This window comes from Elephantulus edwardii, unplaced genomic scaffold (assembly GCF_000299155.1).
Source record: "Elephantulus edwardii isolate Elephantulus edwardi_28Jun2011 unplaced genomic scaffold, EleEdw1.0 scaffold00226, whole genome shotgun sequence".
Classification (NCBI taxonomy): Eukaryota; Metazoa; Chordata; class Mammalia; order Macroscelidea; family Macroscelididae; genus Elephantulus; species Elephantulus edwardii.
In genome coordinates, this window is record NW_006399976.1 from 1,706,093 (window position 1) to 1,729,211 (window position 23,119).

The following is a 23,119-nucleotide window of genomic DNA, read 5'->3' on the forward strand; positions in this document are numbered from 1 at the left end:
AATACTCTTCTCCAGCACCACAGCTCAAAGGCATCGATTCTCCTTCTATCCTCCTTGGTCATTGTCCAACTCTCTGATGCATAACAAGTGATAGGAAAGACCAAGGCCTATATCAGACGCCCCTTAATTTTTACTCAAGCCACAACTTAAAAAAACCCCAACAATTCAAAGAACCCCCTAAACACCAAAAACTCTGACCTTCAGCATGTGGTTACTTTAGTTGCTTTCAAGTCTTCCTGGTGACCTCATATGTTACTACGAGAGAGGTGCTCATAGCATGTCCTTGGCTGTAATCTTTATGGATTCAGATTGCCAGGCCCTTTCTTCCGTGGGACACTGGGTGGGTTTGGCTCATCAACCTTTAGGGTAATAGGTGAACATAAACTGTTTCTGTTGCCCCCCAAAAAAACCAAACCACAAAACCCACCCACACTCATTGCTGTTGAGTTGATCTCAGCTTATGTTGTTGTGTTCCAATTCTTAGCAACCCTGAGCATCACAGAACGAGATGTTACCTGTTCCTGCAAAGCCTCACACAATCATTGTTGAATTTAAGCCCACTGCTGCACTCACTGTGTCCACTCAGCTGGGTGAAGGTCATTTCTCTTTTTTGCTGACCCTCTAACAAGAATCATGTCCTTCATCCTATAGGACAGGTAGAACTTGGGTTCCCAAGGTTGTAAGCTTGATGGAACCAAATAGCGACATTTTTCTATCCAGGAGTGATGAGTGGGTTCAAACTGCTGACCTTTTGGTTAGTAGCCACATACTTTCACCCTTCTACCAACAGGACTCCTCTCAGGAACCTTTGTGACTCTTTTAATTCAAAGCACTGCTGTTCATTAAGCACCTGCTATACGGCAGGTCTTAGTACCTAATCCTAACACACAGTAGGGACAGCTGTCATGGGGCTTGCCTTCTTGGGATTTCTTGCACCTTGGCCTTGAGAACATGCTCTCCACACTGCTGCTGGTGTGACTGCCATCTGCATAGAGCTGATCTGGGGTGCCTGCCAACCCAAGGATAAGAAGGTGGTATCTAGTGCAGGCAATCTAGGGGAGGAAGGTGACCTACCTGCCTTGCAGGCTTCTAGCTATGCAGCTCTTGCTGGTCCATGTCCTCCACTCTCGGTACAGTCAGAGTCCCGAGTAGGGGTCCTCCAGTGGGGCTTTGATGCTCAGACCATGCCCACTTGCTCAGCATTTTAGGGGGTACTGTGGGACAGGCATCCGAAGATTCTGGAAATGCCCTGGACAGCTCCGGTTTGCAGCCAGTTTTCTGAACCCTGGGGGGAACTGGCAGCCTAGCTGTATGTAAGCACAGAGGACTGAGAGTTAAGCCCTGCACCTGGGCACACCATCGCTGCTTCTCTATGCAGAGTGCTTTGCGTCTCCAGCCAGTCACAAAGCCCCTGATTCCATCCACAGGTACGATCTGGAACCATCTTCGACAACTTCCTGATCACAGACGATGAAGAGTATGCTGACAACTTTGGGAAGGCCACCTGGGGTGAAACCAAGGTATGGTGTTCAACATGTGCACGCAGTTCACTTTTCTGTCATCATTTATTTTTGTCCTTTTTTTTTAAAGTTGAAGTCTAACACTTGGAGTCCCTGGGTGATGGAAACATCTCAGCACTTGATTACTAACCCAAAGGTTGGAAGCTTGAACCCATCCAGTTGTGCCTTGGAAGACAGGTCTGGCAATCTGTTTCCCAAAACTCACAGCCTTAAAAAATCCCCTAGTTATACTTTGCACATATGGGGTCCTCATGCATCAGAGCCAACTCAATAGCCACTAACAGGAGCACCAACATTTCAGAAAGGACGTGGTAAATTTTTACCCCGAGGTGCTTCAGAATAAGAACTGGTGATCGACTTTTGAAAAATCAGTCACTGGCGACCCTGTGGAGCAGAGCTCTACCGGACACACATGAGGTGCGGTTGACTTAATAGCAGCTTGCTTTTTTCTTTTTTAATTACCCTGAAGGCCCATCCAGATAATCCAGAATCAGCTCCCCAAGCCAAGATCTTTACTACATCCTGTCCTCGAGTTGCAATACTTAAAGATGCTGTGGGCAGACTATTGAATGATCCAGGAAGCATTTAAAGAAGATGGGAGTAGGACACAGAGTCCTTGGCTGACACAGAAAAATCCCATGGGACAATATCTCTATCTCTATCTCTGTATCATCTACATCATCTCTCTCTCTCTCTCTCTCTTTCTTTCTCTCTCTATCTCTATCTATCTCAAGAGGAAGTTCAAGCTGCTCTGAAGGATTTGGCAAGAAACAAGGCCCTAGGAATTGATATAATACCAAAGGACATATTTCAACAAACAGATGCTGCCCTGGACATGCTCACCTGATTGTGCCAAGAAATCTAGAGGACAACTTCCTAGTCAAGTGACTGGAAGATATCCATATTTATTCCCATTCCAAAAAAAAAAGGTGATTTGACAGAGTGTGGGAAATATTGAACAATATCAAAACCTCCTGGAGGGCCTTTATATTTAACAAGTTGGGTCCGAGGGATCACCTTTTAATCCTTTGCTACTATATTTTGGAGGACCATTCTTCTAAGTCGTACAGCACTCTTTGGTAAGTTTGCTGTGCTGAGGTAATCTGGATCTGCTGTGATGTTGACTCTTGTATCATTGGGGTCACAAATGCCATAATGGCTGCCATGGTGAACAGGATTTGGTGGAGTTCCCAGTTTTAAGACAGGTGTGGAAGCAGGAGTGGCGTCCACTTCCTAAACCACATGCCTCTGGAAACTCTATGAACTTGGAGAAACAATAGTTATAGAAAGGCCTCAGGTCTTTTGTTCATGGAGTCGCTATTAGTTGTGTGCTACTCAAAGGCAATCAACAACAAAACCAACAATCACTAATATTACACACAAGCAAAATCCTGCTAAGATTATATAAAAAATTACTGGGACAGTAAATCGACAAAGAACTGCCAGAGATATAAGCTGGGTTTACAGGAGGCCGTGATAGTAGGGACATTATCACCAGAATCAGATATATGTTGGTTGAAAGCAGAGAGTACCAGAGGAATATCTATCTGTGTTTCATTGACTATGCAAAGGCATTAGACTGTGTGGATCACAAAATAGTGTGGCTAACATTGAGAAAAATAGGAATGGGAATCCTAGTACACTTGATTGTGGTCATGTAAAAACTACAATTGGACCAAGAAGCAGTCATCAGAACAGAGCAAGGAAAACTGCATAGTTCAAAAATCATAAAAGGGGTGCATCAGGGATGCACGTCTCCATACCCTTTCAATCTATATGTGGAACTGATCATTCAGGAGATTGGGCCTTATGAGGAGGAACGTGACATCAGGATTGGAGGTGAATTCATCAACAACATGCAATATACAGAAGACACAACCTTGCTTGCTGAAACTGAGGAGGAACTGAAGTGTTTTATGCTGAAGGTTAAGGATTGCAGTGTTCAATATGGATTGAAGCTTGACTTAAAAACCAACAAAACCCAGCAAAGATTCTCACTACTTGGCCAATTGGCAGCACCATAATTGATAGAAAAGAAATTGAAGTTGTTAACAATTTTGTCTTGCTTGGATCCACAATCAACACTCTTGGCACCAGCAGTCAAGAATTCAAGAGACAAATTGCACTGGGGAAAATTTGCTGTCGGGGATCAAGCTCATGGCCTTCACAATTACATGCTATTTATCAGAGAGCTGGACAGTGACTAAGGATGACAGAAGAACCACCAATGCCTTTGAGTTCTGGTACTGGAGAAGAGTATTGAACATACCTTGGATGGCCAAGAGAACAAAAAGGCCTACCCTGGAGAAGGTGAAACCAAGCTGCTCCCTGGAGGCAAGGATTTTGAAGTTCTGTCTCACATGCTTTGGGCATGTGGCCAGGAGGGAATGATCTTTGGAGAAGGACATCGTGCTTGGAAGGATGGAGGGACAGTGCTGGAGAGGAAAACCCTGGACGAGATTGATTGACACAGTAACTGGGGTAATGGGGGTAGGTGTGTTCGAGTCAGTGAGGTTGGCAAAGGATGGGGTAAGGTTCAGAGCTATTGTGCACAGAGTCACTATGAGTTGAGGTGACTTGAGAGCACATAACAACAGCAGCAATAAAACAACTTGCAAAGATTCTTTCCCCCCACCCCCGACAGTAGTAACACCTACAGATTCTGGGGGTCAGGACCCAGAATCCTTGGAGGTTGTGATCCAGAAGTGGATGTACATAGGGCAGAACAGCTGCAGGCTGGTGACTCCCCAGTGGCAGGATTCTTGTCTCCTCGCAGGGCCCAGAGCGTGAGATGGATGCCATCCAGGCCAAGGAGGAGATCAGAAAGGCCCGGGAGGAGGACGAGCAGGAGCTGCTGGCTGGGAAATTTGGCTCAAGGCAAAATTTCTTCAATCGATTCTACAGGCGAGATGAATTGTAGTCATGCAGTGGCCAGTAAAGGTACCTAGTGACACCTTGTTTCTATTTTAATTGAATTTAAAAGCTCCTGTGTCTACAGTTACTCGTGTGTGCTTTCCTTTAAAAAACATTCCGTTCCTGCATGTGTGTCTCAGTGGGTTTGGTGACCTCCCCCCCCCCCAGGACCCTTATTCCTCTAAATGCATCCTGTCTGCCAACACGCACCCTTGGGTGGGGGTTGGAGGTCTGGCTGAAAACCTGGCACTTTTTTCCTTAACTCTCCAGTTATTTTTATAAAATAAAAGTTGGTAAAACTTGACAAAGGAGAACAGGCTTGATTGCGTGGGCTGTGAATGACTAGATCTTCAGGTGAAGCGTGCTGGTGGCATCCCATCTATGACAGCAAACGTTTTTTTGGGCCACATTCTTGTAGGAAAAGTGAGATGCATTTGGATGTGAGGAAGAAGCTGATGCTTTTTCACTTTGGGGCTCCCTTGTGTGACTTGTTCCCTGTAACATGTTATGAGCTGCCAGCAGGTTGGCCCTTCCTCATGCTGACCCCAAACTTCATGAAGCAAAGCGCAGTGCCCTCTTCACAACCACCAGTCTACTCCAGTCCATTGTTGCTGTCACTGTGCATTTTAAGTGCCTGCCAACCCAGGGGGCTCAACTTCCAGCACTATTATCAGACAGTGTTCTGCAGTGAAGAATAAGGTTTTCATTGGCTGTGTTGGGAGGTGATTGCCAGGACTTTCTTCCTTAGTGTGGAAGCTCTGTTGAAATCTGTTCAGCATCAGAGCAACATGAAAGCTTCTATGGATCCATGGGGTGGTGCTGGTCCATGAGGCCCCTGGACCAGGAGGGAACCTGTTTCTCTAGAAAGATAAAAATCCTAATACTGCCATTATCCAAAAACGACTGGAACAGTACATCAGCAGAGAACTGTCAGAAGTCCAGGCTGGGTTTAGAAGGGGTCGTGGTACTAGGGATATTGTAGCTGATGTGAGATGGATCTTAGCTGAAAGCAGAGAATACCAGAAGAATGTCTATCTGTGTTTCATTGATTATGCAAAGGCATTTGACTGCATGGATCATAACAAACTGTGGCTGACTCTGAGAAGAATGGGAATCCCAGAACATTTAATCATGCTAATGTGAAACCTATACTTGGACCAAGAGGCAGTAGTCAGAACAGAGCAGGGCAACACTGCATGGTTCAAAACTGGGAAGGGTGTACGCCAGGGATGTGTCCTGTCTCCATATCTTTTCAACCTGTATGCAGAGCAGATTATCAGAGAGGCTGGGCTCTATGAAGAGAAGTGTGGCATTAGGATTGGTGGACGATCTATCAACAATCTGCGTTATGCAGATGACACAACTCTGCTCGCTGAAACTGAGGAGGACCTCATGCACTTACTGCAGAGGGTCAAGGACTGCAGCCTTCAATATGGACTGAGGCTCAATGTCCAGAAGACAAAAATTCTCACCACTGGACCAATCAGTAGCATCAGGATGGATGGTGAAGAGATTGAGATGGTTCACAGAGTCAGTCTGCTCGGCTCCACGGTCAACACTCTTGGCACCAGTAGCCAGGAAATCAAAAAACGTATTGCGATGGGAAAGTCTGCAGTTAGGGACCTCTCTAAAGTACTCAAGAGCAACGGTGTCTCTCTGGAGACTAAGGCGCGCCTGATACAGGCCATGGGTTTTGCAATCACTTGTTATGCATCAGAGAGTTGGACAATGACTAGGGAGGATAGAAGGAGAATTGACGCCTTTGAGCTGTGGTGCTGGAGAAGAGTACTGAATGTACTGCCAAGAAAACAAATAGATTCATCCTAGAGAGGGTTAAACCAGGCTGCTCCTTGGAGGCAAGGATTCTGGGGCTTTGCCTGACATACTTTGGACATGTTGTAAGGAGAGACAGGTCTTTGGAGAGGGACATCATGCTGGGCAGAGTGGAGGGACAGCGCAGGAGGGGAAGACCCTCTATGAGGTGGATTGATTCAGTGACTGGGATACTCGGATGGATGTGTCAGAGGCAGTGAGATTGGCACAGGATAGAGCAGAGTTTAGGGCTGTTGTACATAGGGTCGCTATGAGTCGCAAGCAACTCCAGGCACATAACAACAACAAACAACAACTGCTTGCCTTATTCCTTCCCTTAGACCAGTGGCTCCAAAGTGGGGCCTTGGGACCAGCAGCATCAGCACCATTTGGGAATTTGCTAGAAATTCAGAGTCTTGACCCCACTCAGACCTTTTGATCCACAAGGAGAGCCTGGGGAGTGGGGGGTGGGGGTGGGGTCTGATGCAGGGTCAATGGGAGACCCTGCAGGAGACCTCAGAGGAGGTTGTATGGAGTAAAGATAATCCTTCTGGTTTAGCAAGAGAGCAAGGTGAGGAGTGAACCACACCCGAGAAGCACACAAATCCCTGTCTGAAGGACACAGGGCCTCTGAGTGCCGAGGAGGAGGGAAGGAGGCAGAGCACACAGTCCCAGCTTGCTGGCCTGACATCCTGGGTGTGGCCCTGATTTACCAGTGCCACCATGTGAGACAGGTAAGACAAGCCTGGCCCTCATTAAGAAGATCCTCCTGCCTGCCTGCCTCGTTTGCCCAGATGTAGAAGAGTCTGGACGTGTGGACACCCTCTTCCAGGTGGGCCTGTCCTCTGGTGGCCAGCGTTGTGCAGGGCTCCCTGATGGTTGTGGCTGCAAGAAAAAGGTATCATTCACTGTGCCCTGTTTCAGAAGTGTGAAGTGGGGTGCAGAGAGGCTGTTTAAGTGACCTCTCCAATCACAATGCTGGAACGTGGATGCTGGAAAGTTGGTCCAGGGCTTGGTGGCTACAGCTGCAGTACAGAAAGGGGGTGTTACTGCTTCACTGCTGAGCTCACTTAAGTCCTTGGGGCAGACCCAGGAGAGGGGGTGTCGATCCTGAGCTCAAGGAAGTCCTGGGGGCGGACCCTGAAGTGGGACACACCCACACCCACAAGCTGCTGTGCTGGGCTCAGGCACCTCGCTTGTGCTGGGGCCAGGTGACAGCCTCTCACAGAGGCAAGGTCCTCCCCACAGAGGTGACAGCCCCCATAAAGGTGCCACCTTCCCCACAGAATTGACAACTTCCCCACAGAGGTGACACCCTCCCCAGAGAAGTGACAACCTCCCCACAGAGGTAATATTCCTTTTCAGAGACGTGATACTTCCTCAGTGGTGACAGCCTCCCCACAAAAGTGACATTTCCCCCACAAAGGTGACAACCTCACCACAGAGGTAACATTTCTCCCCATAGAGGTGACAACCTCCCCATAGAAGTGATGCCCCACCAGCAGAGGTGCCACCTTGCCCACAGAGGTGATGGCCCCCAATGGAGGTGCCCCTTCCCCTACCTTGGGGCCACCCCCTCCAACAGAGAAGAGCTGGCATTTTGACCCTCCACCCCGCCCATCTCCCCGGGCAGTCTGCGCATGCGCGGCCCCGCCCCGCCGGGGGTTCGTTTGCGCGCGCACCGCCCCTTCCGCCAGTGCGCGTGCGCGGCACCGCCCCCGGTCCCCGGAGCTCGGAGCTCGAGTCCGCGGGAAGATGGCGGCGCCGCTCATCCCCCTCGCCCAGCAGGTAGGTGCCGGGCGGGCTGGGCCGAGGGCGGGGAGGCCGGGGAGGCTGTGAGGAGGGCGGGCGCGCAGAGTAGTGAGGTCCCCACCCGAGCGGCAGCAGCGTGTCCAGGAGGACGCCCGGAGAGCGGGCCGCCCCGAAGGTGACAGTCCCGCGGGCTCGGCCGGGGCGACCCTCCGGGCAGCGCTGAAGGCGGTTGAGCGTGCGTCCGCCGGGGCTGGCTGTCACGGGGCTCCAGGCCCTTTCCGGGGAGGTGCCGGCGGACGCGCATCTCGGCCGGGTCGCGACCCCCCGAGCCTTTGTCTCCCGCCGCTCTGGCGCCGGGCGGACCGCGTCCCCCGGGAGCCCGGGTTGCAGGGCTGGGCCCTGGAGGCAAGACGTGCCGCCCCGGACCCGTCCGTCTTCTCCCTCCGGCAGCTGCATCTGCCGCCCCGTGCTGGGCGAGCGGGGATCGCGTGTCCTCACCTTTTCCAGAGGCGCTGGCAGAGGGGCGGCATCGGGGGCCCGACCCAAATGTGCAAAAGGGGGCCGAGCACGAACCGCCCCGCCTTCAGAGACCCGCGTCCATTCATTCATCCACCTTTCAGATGTGTGTGCAGACAGGCGGTATGGGCCGGTGGCGGTGACACCCGTGCGAACCAGAAACTACGCCAGTCACCCTCACTTGTGTCTGCTGATAGCGTCGTTGCTGTCGGGGCCCATCCCGACTCAAGGCGAACCCGTGTGGGGTTCCTGGGGGGGGGGCGGTCCTCACGCCTGGGCGGCAGCAATGGTCATCAAGACAAGGTTTCTTCTCCCTTAGGACCAGCTACAGTCAACAGTCATTTATGGACTCCACACAGGTGAAATCTAAAAATGACGAGGCTGAGGGTTTGAACCCAGCCAGAGGCACCTCCAAAGAAAGGCCTGGCCATCTGCTTCCAAAAAGGTCACAGCCTTGAAAAACCCTTGGAGAGCTCAGTGTTCACACACACACACACACACACACACACACACACACGTGGAGTTGCCATCAGGCGGCTATTAATAGCTGCTTTTATTTGCTGCATGCTGAGTCCCTGGGTGGCACACGTGGTTAAGCACTGCACTAACTGAAAGGTTGGCAGTTTGAACCCACCCGGAGGCGCCACAGAAGAATGGCTTGGTGATAGGATGCGTAACAGCCCCAATGCTGAATCCGAGCAGCAGTTTGAAAAATCTTTTTTTGTTGGTTATCTGCTTTGTACTAAACGACAAAACAAAAAACAGGTCCACATAGAACAGCAACCACACGCCACCAAATCGAAAGTTAAATCTTTGGTTGCTGTTGAGTTGATTCTGACTTTAGTGATAATACAGCTGAGTTGGAAGTGCCCCAGAGGGTTTCCTGTACTATATGTTTTTTAAGAAGCTGAGTGCCCCCACTTTCAGCTTTCAGCCATAGAGTGGGTGCTAGGTTTGTTTCCTCCCCTCCCCTCCCCAGTTTTGATCACTGCACCGGTAGAGCTCCTCAGATGTCCTGTTATAAGCACTTTACCAGAAATTTCTAGCATAGCCTAATGATTGAGAGTGGGAATTGGAGGACCGGCGTCAGATTGTCCTGGGTGCATATTCTGGCTCCGGCACGTAACTCCTCTGAGTGCCCTTGGAGAAAGCTCTTAGCTTCTCTGCACCTCAGATAAACAAATCCACGGCTGCAGAGTTGATTCCGGTTCATATCGATCCTATAGGGCAGAGCAGAATTGTCCCTCCAGGTGTCCAAGACTATAAATCTTGACCAAAATGAACCGCCCTGCCCCATCTTTCTCTCTCAGAGCAGCTGGAGTTTGGGAATCAAGACAGCAGCCCAGCTCCTTAACCATTGCGTCCCCAGCACTTCTGTGTTGCTCACTCACCTCATTGTGGAAATGGAAATATAAACATTACACTCCTAAAGAGAAGAGTAAGCATATGCCTGGCACATTGTGCATTCTGGTCGTATCAGCATTTAACCTGTGCCACATTTGGGAGAAGAGAAGTAAGAATGCCAATACAGATTCCTAGTCATCAAGGAGGAGAGACTGAACAGGCTTGTTCAGACTTGCAAAAACTAGCCAATTTGCAACACTGTCACTAAATTAATAGCACTAAAGACCAGCGGTTATTAATTAACAAGTTCTCCTAATAGAAATGGAAGTGCTCTATAAACTGTTGAGTGCCCCCAGGGAGTTAGGTGTTATTAGTGATCATCAAGAGCTAAAGCACTTCTGTTTTTTTGAGGGAGAGCTTTTTTAAAGTTATTTTGTTTAAGGCTCAATGAATCTCTCAGGGCAATAGTGTTAGAGAGTTCATGCTACTTTCCTGACTCCAGCATGTTTGGAGTTCATGAGAATCTGAAATTCTATTCTGCATTTCCCGTCTTTTGATAAAGATTTTCCTATAGAGTCTCTGATGAAAATGTTCAGTGATGGTGTCTGACCCCCATCCAGTTCTTCAGGCCTTATGGCAAAGGAAGCAGGCAGCTTGCTCATAGAGACAAAGGTGGGGGAAGTTTTCCCAAACCTCCTTATTATGGGAGGCAGAAGCAGATTAGTGGTAGAGTTGTCACCTTCCTAGAGGGAGACACATATGCGGTTCCCGTACAGCTCACGTGCAGCTTCCTCCCATCTGTCAGCAGAGACTTGCATATTGCTGTGATGCTGAACTGGTTTCAATAGAACTAACACGGACTAGGAAGGAAGATCTGGGGATCAACTGAAAACCAGCCAGTGTAAACATGGTAGAACCCAGTGGCCAATCCCCAACTGCTTATGGGGATAGTACTGGACTTAGAGCAATTTTGTCCCATTGTCATGGGCCTCCATGGGTCACGCAGCACCTAATTTGACACTGACCATGACTTTCACTTTATTGATGACAAGTGTTAATATTTATTGAATGCATTTGAGTTTATAAGTGCTTTCTCACTTGTTGCCTCATCCCCACAACATGCTGGCAAAGGAGGGGATTCTGACTTTACTAATAGAGGTTTCATTCAGAGAAGGAAAGTGATTTGTCACTGTCGCAGGCCGTGAAATAATTAATGGTGGAACCTTGACTCATGTGACTCACCTGCTGGAATCTTCCAGAAGTACCCCTTTGCGTTTGGAGTAAAATCTAGATTGCTTCTCAGGATCACGGCCTCTCCTGCCTCATCCCCTGTGCTCTTCCTGGCACCCTTGGTGCAGCTCCACTCACCGATTTTTGGTTCTTGCAATCTGAGGCCCCTGTCCCAGGCTTGTGCTGACAGACTTCCGCCTGAACTGCTCCTCATCTCCCGTGGTTCCCATTCCCTGTCTTCCTTCGGGTGACAACTCACATGCCATTGTTCCCTGAGGCCTTTGCTGATTACCTGCCATAGATAGGCCCTCAGCATCTGTCTCCCTTACACCACCTCTCAGCATCGACCAGGGGCCATAGATGCCTGTGTCTGTCTGCTAGGGCTCTGGGAAGGCAAGGCTGGCTGCTGCCCAGCTCCTTCGGAAAAAGCTAGTTAAATGCACGAAGTGGGCCCAGCAGCCTGCACCCCCCAGCACAGTCACACATGGCTTTTCTGCTCTGTGTGGGAAGGGGGCTGTGGGTGGGAGAGGATTGACGGGAGGGTGGCACAGAGAGGCTCCTGGTACCTGGCATGTTTATTTACAGTCAGTGATGGCTGGTCTGCTTCTGCTTCCTTTCCTCTCCTGATGCCTTTAGTCCACAAGGGCCTGGCCAGGCTTTTCCTTCTTGAGATGACGTCAGCACTGCTGAGGCCTGTTCTTGAGTGAGGCTCTGCACCAGGTGTTCCTGCCCATGCAGGTGTACAGCTCGACCCTGGCAGGTGCTTACAGGCCATCTGTGGTGGCCACAGTTCACGGTCATTACAGGGAAGCAGGAAGCCTTGTCAGGGTCCATTGTGGCAGGCAATTGAGGAACCCGCTGGAGCAGGAGGCAGTGATCTCGTGGTTTGAGATTGCAGGCCCAAGTGAAAGGTGGAGGACCGTTGAAGGGCAGTGAAGCCGATGACTGTCCGCACTGTACTCTCTGATGTTGTCTCTGATGCCTTGTCCTTCATCACCTTTTCTGAACCTGAGGATTTATGTTGGCCCCTGAAAGTGTTTGCATTGCTCTGTGTTTCTTCTGACTTACTGCAGAGCCTCCCATTATTTCCTCTCAAAGTTGTTTTAGATTGCACTCTACCCTGTTCTCTGCCGGAGCGCCCTGTACTCATGATCCTCTTTATGCGAGGACTGTCTTCCTATACTACCAGTTCACCGCCTATTAATTTGTCATGCTGTGTTGCTGTGATGCTGGAAGTTTCAGAACCTGATAGGTTTCAACAGAGTTTCCAGACTGTAATAGATTAGGAAGAAAGACCTGGCAATCTATATCTAATATCAGCTACTAGAAGCCCTGTGGATCACACAGAATGTTGTCTGGTACAGTGCAGGAAGATGAGCCCCTAGGCTGGAAGCTTCTCAAATACACAGCAGCCACGTGAACAGACTTGAGCATTCCAGCAGTGGTGGAGGTGGTGCAGGACTGGGAGGTTTCATTCTGCACGCTGCTCTGTCCTGTGCTGCCCTCATCAGCTCTGACATACTCGGGTCTACCAGTCACAGTGTCAGTCCATCTTGTTGAGGGTCTTCTCCTTTGTAGACCTTTCATCTTTCCAAGCATGATGTCCTTTCCCAAGGCCTGGGCTCTCCTAACAACATTCTCAAAGTATGTGAGGTGCCTACAACTAGGAGAAGATAAAATAGATGAATGGGATCTTCTAAGACTCAAATCCCTATGCACATCCAAAAACAGGGTAAAAAGGGAAGCCACAGACTGGGAAAAAGTATTTGGTAATGACATATCAATACAGGACTTATATCCAGAATTTATAAAATACTTGAGAACCACAATGAGATAAAAGTAAATAATCAAAGTATGTGAGGTGAAATTTCACTCTCCTTGCCTCTAAGGTGCACCCTGGATGCATGTCTTCCAAGACATGTTTGGCAGTCCATTCAACACTCTTCTCCAACACCATAGTTCAAAGGCATTGATTCTTCTGTCATCCTTCTGGTTCTTTTTGGGTATCACTGAGTCCAACCTGAGGAAGTTTAATTACATGAGAGGAGACTGCCCACGTACCACCCTTCGTCATTCTCCAACTTTCAGCTACAATGCAAGTAATCAGAAAGATTATGGCTTGTATCAGGTGCACCTTAGTCTTCAACCTGATATCATTACTCTTCTTCAGCAACTTGGAGAAGTCCCTAGCAGACTTTCCCATTGCACAATTGCCAGGTCTTTCTTCTTTTTTTTTAAAAAAAATTATTTATTTAAATTTTGGTGAAAATATATGCAGCAGTATATAAACTAATTAAACAAATTCCCCATGCATATTTCTGTAAAAGTGGTTGAATTTTTCATCAGGTCTTTCTTCTTAAATGCCTTGAGCCACCAACCTTTTGTTTAGCAGCCAGATGCCTTCACTGTTTGCAGAGTCCAGAGTCTCAGCAGTTCTAAGGGACCTTCCCCCCATTTTACAAAGGAACTGACCTCTACCTGTCTGATGATGAGCCCTGCTTTTCCCACAGGTACCCAGCCCAGAGCATGGCTTGGTGAATGTTTTTGGGTTGAATAGTTTGGGAAACATTTTGTCTTTAGTGTCTCTCTCTGGTAGAATGCTAATAATGATGCCAGAAAAGTTGATGGGTAGAAAATAATGATTTCTGAGTAAAATGGACCCAGCACATAAGATCTGGAATTCCTAAACTATCTTTCCCCCCCCCCTTTTTTTTAATCTGTGTCAGTTTAGCTTTGATAAATAACTCCTGACACAGAATTGTGAGCACACTGGTGGTGGTTCATTGGTAGAGTTCTTGCTTTTCGTGTGGGAGACCTGGGTTTGATTCCTCAGCCAGTGAACCTCATACGCTGCCACCACCTGTCTGTCATTGGAGGTCTTTGTGTAGCTGAATGGGTTTCAGTGAAGCTTGAAGCTGTTCATGAGCTAGGAAGAAAGACCTGGAGATCTTCTGAAAATCTGACCCACAGTCGATCAGGGGCTGGTGCTCGGCCAGGCAGCATTTTGCTCTGCTCTGCGTGGCTCTCCGTGAGTCAGGCCTGCTTCACTGGCAGGCAGCAAATAACAAGACAGAATGAGCAGAATTCTCCGCAGAGGGCTGAAACATGAGCTCAAGGTTGGGACCTGGGGGCCTGGAATAAGGAGATCCACATCAGTCTTCATTGGGGTGACCTGGGGACAAAGGGAAGGTGGTTTGGTATATGGGACGAAGGAGTCTGTGCCTGCAAATTGGCCCAAGACAAAAGGACCTGGCAGGAATTGTTCCAGTGAAGGCTCCTTGCCTTCTACTGACCCAGACAGACCCAGGGGAGGGGTGTAGGGGTGGGGGACCCGGAATAAGGGTGGGGATGTGGGGGTGGCTCGGTGGTTCCACACGAATAAAGCTTTGTGAAACAGAGACAGCTGAGAGTGGCAGAGGCTCCAAAGCAGAGACAGAAAGGGCATGTCATGCTCGACTCAGTCTCTGGGACTTAGGAAAGATTTGAGTTCCAAAGGGGCAGCATATTTATTCATTATTATCTTGGGAGTGGAAGGGGGAAGGTGGAGTTCCAGAGAGCAGGTGAACACACAAATAATATTTAAAAAGGCGTCCATTGCAAAGACTTATTCTGGGATATCGTGCATGTGTAGCTTACTAAGGTGCTGTTGCGAATCTTGATGATGGGACTGTCTTCTTCTCTCCCCTCTGCATCACTGTGAGCAATGGTTCTTGCTTAGGGAACTACCTCAGGCTTGTGGCTCTGAACAGTTCTTGGGGAGCTCGTTAAACATATGCCTGCGAGCAGGCCTGTTCTGTGCTCCCAGGTGCGGGTCTTCTCTAAACTCGGAATGGTCACTCATTGTTTGGCTTAAGGTCACAAGGAAGCAGAAAGCAGGGTTAGAAAAGTGGAGGTTCTGGTGTTCTTGGAGTCTTGCCAGCTGTTAACTTATCACGGGGTGACTGCCTGTCCAGAGTATGGGGGCTGTGGGGAGCAGGAGATAGGAGAGGAAAGAGGCCGGTCCAGGTTTCCCCACCCGTTATCCAGAGCAGTGCCTGAAAGGTCACTTTTGCTCAATATGTACCCTCTGACCTGGCACTGCTGTCAGCTCAGTCCTTGCTTCACAAGCTGTAGGAAGGAGGAGGTGCCAGGCCTAATGGATCTGCTACCCTATCGTGTGATCTTAGCCTTGGTAACAGGATCCATTTCCTAGTGAAGTTTTTATCATACAGTACTCAAGGGAGCTCTCCTCTTCCCGTTCTCTGGCATTAGGAATTGTCACCATCTTCCTGTGGATCAGGCACAGCCTTGTGCTGAATGGCTTATCTTGTCCTCACTCTCGCCCTCCTTTCTGTCTCCTTTCTGTCTGAGACCTTTGCACATGCCATTTTCTTTCTCTGAAATACTCTTCTGCCTTACCAGTTCCCTCGGCCCCAGGGTATTTATACATGCCATTCACTCTATTTGCACTTTTTCTCCTTCTCTCCAGACTAATCCCTTACTGTTGGTTGGCATCAGGTTGATGACACACTATTCTAGTTTATCTAGACCACTTTTGGCCTCCAAGGAGGTTTTGAGAACCCAGTTTCTTTAAGGCTTAAGGTTCAAAAGGATACCTAAGGTGTCAAATAATTTAGGTGGTCATGACAACCAACTCTGGACCCCAAAAACCTGGATTCCAGGAGAATGAGAATGCTTCTCAAAGATCTCCCTCATTTTTGCTGACCTTCTGCTCTCCCACCCATGATGTCCTTTTCTGTGTTTGATTGATCTTTCCTAATGCTGTGGTCCAGAGTAAGAGAGCGGAAGTCGGAAGTCTCACCCTGCAGTGTTCTGAGTGTATTTCTTTTGAGACTGATGTGTTCACTCTTCTGGCAGCCCTTGATCGGCCACTCTTGTCTCAGCTGGGCTGTTGCTGCTCTCCCCACTCATCCGCTCAGTCTCTGCCTTCCTCAAACACCTGTCCAGCTGCTCTATTGTCACCTGTGGGGACACCTGTGCCTTTCCATAGGACAGGCAGCAGATATTTGTCTGGTGTCTGCTCCCCCTGGCTTGTCTGGGGTCCACAGGGCAGGGTGGGCGTGTCCTACCCATGCTTGAACTCTTGAAAGCAAGTGAGCAGTCATTACCTGTGGAGTTGTTATGGTTTGAATAGTGCCCCTTAGAATATGTGATGGAATAAATCCTTACCTCTGCCTGTGGATATGGTCTCGTTTGGGAATAGGATTTTTTTTGTGTGTTTATAATATAATCTTGTTGTTGTTGTTGATTGCTGTTGAGTTGAGCACGACTCAAAGTGACCCTATGAACAAAAGGCCTGAAGCCTTTCCATAACTGTCAACATTTATCAAAGTTCATAGAGTTTCTGGAAGCATGTTGTTTAGGAAGTGAAATAGCAGGGTCAAAATGTAAACTCATTGCTGCCAAGTCAGTTCTGACTCATAGCACACTGAGTGTCCTAGACTATAACACTTGACCGTCTCTCTCCCAAGGAGCTGCTGGGGGATTTTTTGCGGGAGCTCTTTGGGTTAGCAGTGTAATTCTCCACAGGCTCTGCCACCAGAGCTCCCTGGGTGTCTTCAACCTAATCACTTTTTGAGCTATAAAAAGAACAAATTAGGCACAGAGAAGTAAACACAGGGGAAGAGAGATGCCATTGGGGAGATTTCCAAAAAGCTAAGGAGCACAGGACTAATGAGAGGAGAGATGGTCCCCAGAGGGACTGAGGGGCCCTGCTGCGGGAGCCAGTGCCCTGAATTCTGCCTTCTGGCCTCCTGAACTGGAAGACAATGGTCCTCCTTTAAAACCGTCTTCCTGTGGTATTGCTGTTATAGCAGCTCTAGATCACTAGAATAGGAATGAGTATCTGAGGGGTGTGTGCAGGTACACACACAGGCACCAAGAAGTACAGCAGGTTTATGAGCAGGGAGCTGCCGTGTTTCCCTCTCTCTGATTGCTTATGGAGGGAATGCTGCTGGGCTGGATCCTGCTTGGAGATGCTGGCCATGAGGCACGCACCAGGGGACAGGGAAGGCGGCGTTGACGATCAAGGGGAGTTCAGGGATGAGGACCACTGGGCCCAGGGCCTTGGCTGGAACCCCTGCACAGCTGTCCTGGTCAGGGCCAGGGCAGGTGGGCAGGTGCCAGTTGAGACAAGAGACTGTAAGACCAGTTGGATGAAAAAAGCTCAACCCCTCGGGAGTGAGGGTAATAGGTTTCCTTAGCCCTAGCCCAGATATGGGGTGCCCGTGAGGAGGTTGTGGGAACCAAGGTGTGGAGTGCCTGGTCAGCTCTGCACCAAGACTACCCCTGTTCCCTCTGTCCCTTACCTGTACTCCACACCTGAACGCCCACTCCCTCAGTCTCACCTGTATTTGGGATCTGCCTCTGTGTCACTGGTGCCCCACTCTTGGTCTGCCTCTCAGTTTGTCACCTACGCCCTGTTCCCAGGCACTCATCCTCTCAGTCACTCACTGGCACCCCACGCTTGGTGTCCCCATTACACCCTTAATCTCTCACCTGTACCTCATACCTGGGCTGTCACCTGCACCCCTTACTTGGGTTTCTGCCTTCTCAGTCACTTGCTTGCACCCTGCACCTGGGCTCCCGCCTTGGTCTTTCACCTGCAGCTTGTCCCTGCACCCCTTCCCCCTTGGTCTCACACCTGTACCCACACCTGGGCCCTTTCACCTTGGCCTCTCATCTACACCTGAGACGCCCCCTCAGTCACATCCACACCTCCATCTGGGATTCCCTGAGTGTGTCTCTGTCATTATGTAATCCATAGGGAAGTGGCCTTTCTTATTTGGAGTGGGATCTGCTCTTCAGTCACATTTCCCCTGGCAAAGATCGCCTTACTCCAGACTGTTTTTAAAAGAGAAAGATGGAACAGAGAGAAGGAAAACAAAACAAAACTGACGATTAGGCACTCAGACAGAACCATGCAATCTGACGGGCAAAGTTTGGAAGGAGCTCCACTGGCCTTGTCACCATGTGTAGGGAGCTGTCCTGCTTACCCAAAGCCTCTCTGGTGGTGTGAATTCACCGGGATGCTTCCGAGAAAAATGGGCAGTCTCCTCCCCTGCTATTTACAGCTTTGGCAACCCGATGGAGGGTCCACTACGAGCTGGTAATGACTGTTGCATGTAAAGAAAGCCCTTAAGTTCCCTGACACCCTGAGGAACGATACTGGGCACTGTTTGTGGTTCAGGGCCCCCAGAGGGATCCATCTGGGTGTGCACCCTCACAGCGCCGCCTCTCCTGCCTGGTTTGCTTTGATGAGGGGTGGGATGGCCTCTGTCCTGGAGCCCTGGGCCAGCTGGAGTGCCGAGAGTTTGCAAACACACCTGCAGGTCTGTGGCTCCCACCCATATGCACATCTGGGTGGCTCGCCTACCCAGCGCTCCATGTGGCATTTTCTCTCAGGCCAAACTCTAATGCTTGATGCTCCTGGTTAACTTGTAAAGGTCGTGCTTGTTGACTTTGGGCCACTAGAAAATCACCTTTACTTCATAGCCCTGTAACTGGGTTTTTATAGGTTTGCATTCCCCCATAAAATTAAACTTCTAAAACAGCTAAAAGCATGTGACTTTCCTGGGGCTGCTGTAACAAAATACAACAGATTGATCAGCTTTTGAGAATGGGAATGTATCGTGTCACACTTCTAGAGGCCAGAGTCTCACATCAGGGTATTGGCCATGTTGTTTCCTCCTGAGGGCTTTGAGGGAGATTCTGTTTTATGCCTCTCTCTTCGACTTCTGGTAACGACCAGTGATCCTTAGTACTCCAGTCTCTGGGTATTTTTCCTCTGTTCTTGTCTGTGTCTTTTGTTGATTAGGACTTCAGTCATCTAGGATTGAAGGAGACATGGTAGTATAGTGTGCAACGTGTTGGACTCCTAACTGGAAAGTCAGAGGTTCAAACTCACCAATTATTCTTTTGGAGAAAAGCGGGCAGTCTCCCTAGTTAAGATTTACAGTCTCAGAGATCTGATGGAGTGTCACTATGAGTCAAAGTTTGCTTGAAGTGGGTTCATATCAGGTCAGGACCTACCCTACTCCTATATGACCCCATGTTAACCTAACTGATGACATCTGCATAGATATCTGCAAACAAGGTCACATTTAAAGGTGCTGCAGTTAAGACTAAAGCATCCCTTTTGGGAACACAGTTCAACATACAGCACAGACTAAACAAAATGGAGCAATATTGGTGTTCTAGTGTAGACACTGGGGCAGCATAACCATTTTTAGTGAGGGAGAATATGAATTCATTATGTGCTGTAGTGAATCTGACATATGGGGAAGTATTTTATCACTTGGCAAAGATCATTTGCAGTTTACAATAGCTACAGTTTTAAGCCTGCACTGCATGTCCCCATCAACAGCCAGGCCTTACCCCTCTACCCTCTTCTGTGATTTAGAATAGAGCCTGTTCCTGTGCCTTGGGCAATGGTGACTTAGGGATAGAATTCTTGTCTTCTGTATGGGAGACCCAGGTTCAATTCCTGGCAAAAGCATCCATGTCCAACCACTACTTGTCTCATTTTCCTTTGATGCTTCCCTTGCTGTTCAGTATTTTGCCTGTAGAACTCTGTCCGTAGAATTCAGTATTGCAATTTGAGGATTGAATTTGTTCAGTACTTTCAGTGTGAGAAATGCTGAGCGTGTTCTTCCCTTTTGATTTTCTAAGTCCAGGTCTTTGCACATTTTGTTACCTTTTGCCATTTTCTGGACATCTCTTTCATCATTTCTTCCATTTGCTCTAATTGTTCTTTGTTCAAGAGCAAGTTTCAGAGTCTTTTCTGACATGAGTTTTTGTGTCTTCTTTCTTTTTAATGACCTTTTGCTTTCTTCACATAGGATACTCTTGATGGCATCCCCCACTTGTCTGCTCTTTGCTTATTGCTGTTCAGTGTGTCAGGTCTGTTCATGAGATGGTCTCTAGATTTAGGTGCAGTATACTTAGGGTTTGGACTTTGGTTCTCGAGGACTTGTTTTCATTTGCTTCAGCTTCACCTTTAGTTTACATTTGAGATCTCTTCCCCAGTCCTACCTTTGTTCTTCTCAGTAATGATAATTAGCTTCGTCATGCCTCTCTCCACAGATGGAGTTGATTTTTTTCTTTATTTTTAATTAATTTTACTTTTTATTTTTATTTTAACAAAAGATTATGGAAAACTTGGATTTCCAATCATTCATTGCTGCACATTTCCATTCTATACCTGTAAAGCAGAGATGTGATGGGAGCTAATGCTGTAACTCAAAAACTCAAACTCATTGCCGGTGAGTCAGTCTGACTCAGAGCTTACCCTCCAGTGAGTTTTCGGAGGCTGTAGGTCCCAGTAGAGAGGAGTACTCAACTTCAGATGGAGTTGATTTGACTCCGGTGTATTCTATGCAGTGAGTCCATGTTTGTAGTCATTGTTTATGGTGTTGAAAATGGTGTCTGCAATGAACAAGTCATTGTTTTCTCACAATTCTGTAATGCAGTTTGCAGCATAATTTCTATCATCAAGGCCATATTTTCCATTGAGTTTCAGTAACCAAACAGCCTTTCAGTCCAAAGTTCATTGCTGAACCTGCTATGACACTAGGGATGCTAGTCTTGCCCTGAGGTACGTGGATTTTACTCCATCACTGGTATTAATGTACTTTGGGATACATCTTGAAATGTTCTTTATGGTGATGAGTGGGACATCATTCCTTTTGTTTGTCATTCCTGGAATTGTTGTTGTTATGTGCCATTGAGACTCTTGCGACTCATAACGACCCTATGTACAAGAGCTCTAAATGCTGCTCTATCCTGTGCCAACCTTGCCGTCTCCGACACACTCACTTCCACCACCCCAGTCACAGAATCGATCCACTTCATGGAGGGTCTTCCTCTCCTGTGCCGGACCCAATATATTTGTCTGAAACAAATGGCTGATACCAGCCATGGCATTGGTAGTATTGCTACTAGGAGTTGTTAAATTGGCTACAACTAGAACGAAGCATACAAGACAACTGAAAAATATCATAGTTTAGATCAGGTACATCTTAGACTTTAAGCTGATGCTTTGCTCTTTAGCACTTTTAAAGAGGTCTTTGACAGCAGATCTTCCCTATGCAGCATGTCTTGATTTCTTGACTGCTGCTAGGATGGGTGCTAATTATGAATCGAAGTAAAATGAAATCACAGTCAACTTAGTCTTTTCTCCCTTTATCATGATAGTGAATGCATAGCTGCCTTTACAAATGTCCAATATTAGTTCATGTCCGCGCATTAATCTCTAGGGTATTAATCTTTATGCATTCTGTTTCATTTTTGCTGACTTCTAATTTTTTCAGGTTTTTACTTTTATGTATTTCACATTCTGATTATAAATGACTTTTTTGCAGCTACTTCTTCTCATTTTATGTCATATCATGTCAGTAAACGAAGGTCCCAAAAGCTTTATTCCATCTGCATCATTAAGATCAGTTCTACTTTGAGGAGACAGCTTTTGTGGCATAGTGCATTACCTGTTGCTCTGTTAACGGAAAGTTCACTTGCTCGAGTCGTCAATTGGTCTGGGGGAGGAAGATGGGCAGTCTTCCCATGTAAAGATTGACAGTGTAGGAAACCTGACAGAGGGTGGCGCTCAGGCAGAACTGACTTGATGGCAGCGAATTTACCCCTCTCCCCCCTTTTGGTCCAACATGAGGGAGTCATCTTCTGACAACATCAGACAAGAGTCTTGCAATTCATAAGTTGTTTGTTGTTGTTTTTCCAGAAGTACATCACCAGGCCCTTCTTTTTAGGGAGCTCTGGCAGCCTTGTGGTAAGAAGCTGCACTGCAATCCCAAAGACATGCATATTGAATCCACCTGCGGTTCCGAGGGAGAAGGTTGAGCAGGTGCTCCCCGTGGTGTGATTAACTGCCTCTGAAAACCTGCTTGAGAGTCAGCTATGGGTTGGTTCTGACTCGACAGCACACAACAACAACAACAAAAGTGTGGAAGCTCTCCTGAAACCTGCCCGCCGGAGTTGACTCTACTGGCATTTGAAATTCTAGAGGCATAGCCTCTCAAGTACCACAGCAACTCAGAAGATACCACAGCGTGTGACACACTGACAGATGAATAGTAGGGGTTTTCCCCCTTCTTATATTGTTGCTTTTGTTAGGTGTCATTAGGTTGAATACAACTCAGAGCAACCCTGTGAATGGCAGATGTAAACCCTACCCTGCCTTGTACAGTCTTCCTCATCTCTGCCACCCTAGAGCCCAGTGTCACAGTTACTGTCTCAGTCTCTCTCGTTGAAGGCCTCTTCCTTCATTGACCTTCCACTTTTCTGAACATGATGTCTGTCCCTGTCTAAGGACTGGCCCCTGCTAACATCATACCAAAAGACAAAGCTTCACCATCCTGCCATCTAAGGAGCATCCTGACTGCACCCTCCCCAAGACTTATTTGCTGTTCTCTTGGCTGTTATGGGATATTTAGTTCTCTTCTCCAGCACTACAGCTTAAAGCCATCATTTCTGTTGTCTTTACTATTCAGCTTTCAGTGCACAGCAAGCAATTGAAAAGGCAATGAGTTGGATCAGGCATATCTTGGTCTTTAAGCTGATATCCTTGCTCTTCAGCACTTTAGAGAGGTCTCTGACTGCAGACTTTCTCATTGCAACATATTGGTTCCTGACTGCTGGTACCAAGGTTGTTGATTGTAGATCCAAGTAAGATGAAACTATGGATAATTTCTATCTTTTCTCTCTCTGTGATGTTTGTTGCCTATTGGCCCAGTGGTGAGGATTTTTGTTTTCTTGACATTGAGATGTAATCCGTAGTAGGCTGTAGTCTTTGGTCTTCTGTAACAAGTGTTTTACTTCACTTTCAGCAAGCAAGGTTGTGTCATCTGCATAATGCAGGCTATTGATGAGTCTTACTCTGAGCCTGATGCCACATTCCTCTTCCTAAGTCCATAATACCATTAGTTGTTGTTGTTGTTGTTATGTGCCGTTGAGTCGCCTGTGACTCATAGCGACCCTATGTACAACAGCCCTAAACTCCGCTCTGTCCTGTGCCAATC

At 48.0% G+C, this 23,119-nt stretch overlaps 1 protein-coding gene and 1 pseudogene across 1 annotated transcript in view; one reads left to right on the forward strand and one right to left on the reverse strand.

Moving 5' to 3' along the window:
- Positions 1-4,440, forward strand: part of CALR3 (calreticulin 3) — a 35,427-nt gene extending 30,987 nt beyond the window's left edge. Inside the window, exons 8-9 of the mRNA XM_006898279.1 lie at positions 1,428-1,520; positions 4,297-4,440. Coding sequence (XP_006898341.1) covers positions 1,428-1,520; positions 4,297-4,440 — 237 coding nt within the window. The remainder of the gene's footprint in view (positions 1-1,427; positions 1,521-4,296) is intronic.
- Positions 4,441-6,954: 2,514 nt separating this feature from the next.
- LOC102866152 overlaps positions 6,955-23,119 on the reverse strand; it is an 18,278-nt pseudogene continuing 2,113 nt past the window's right edge.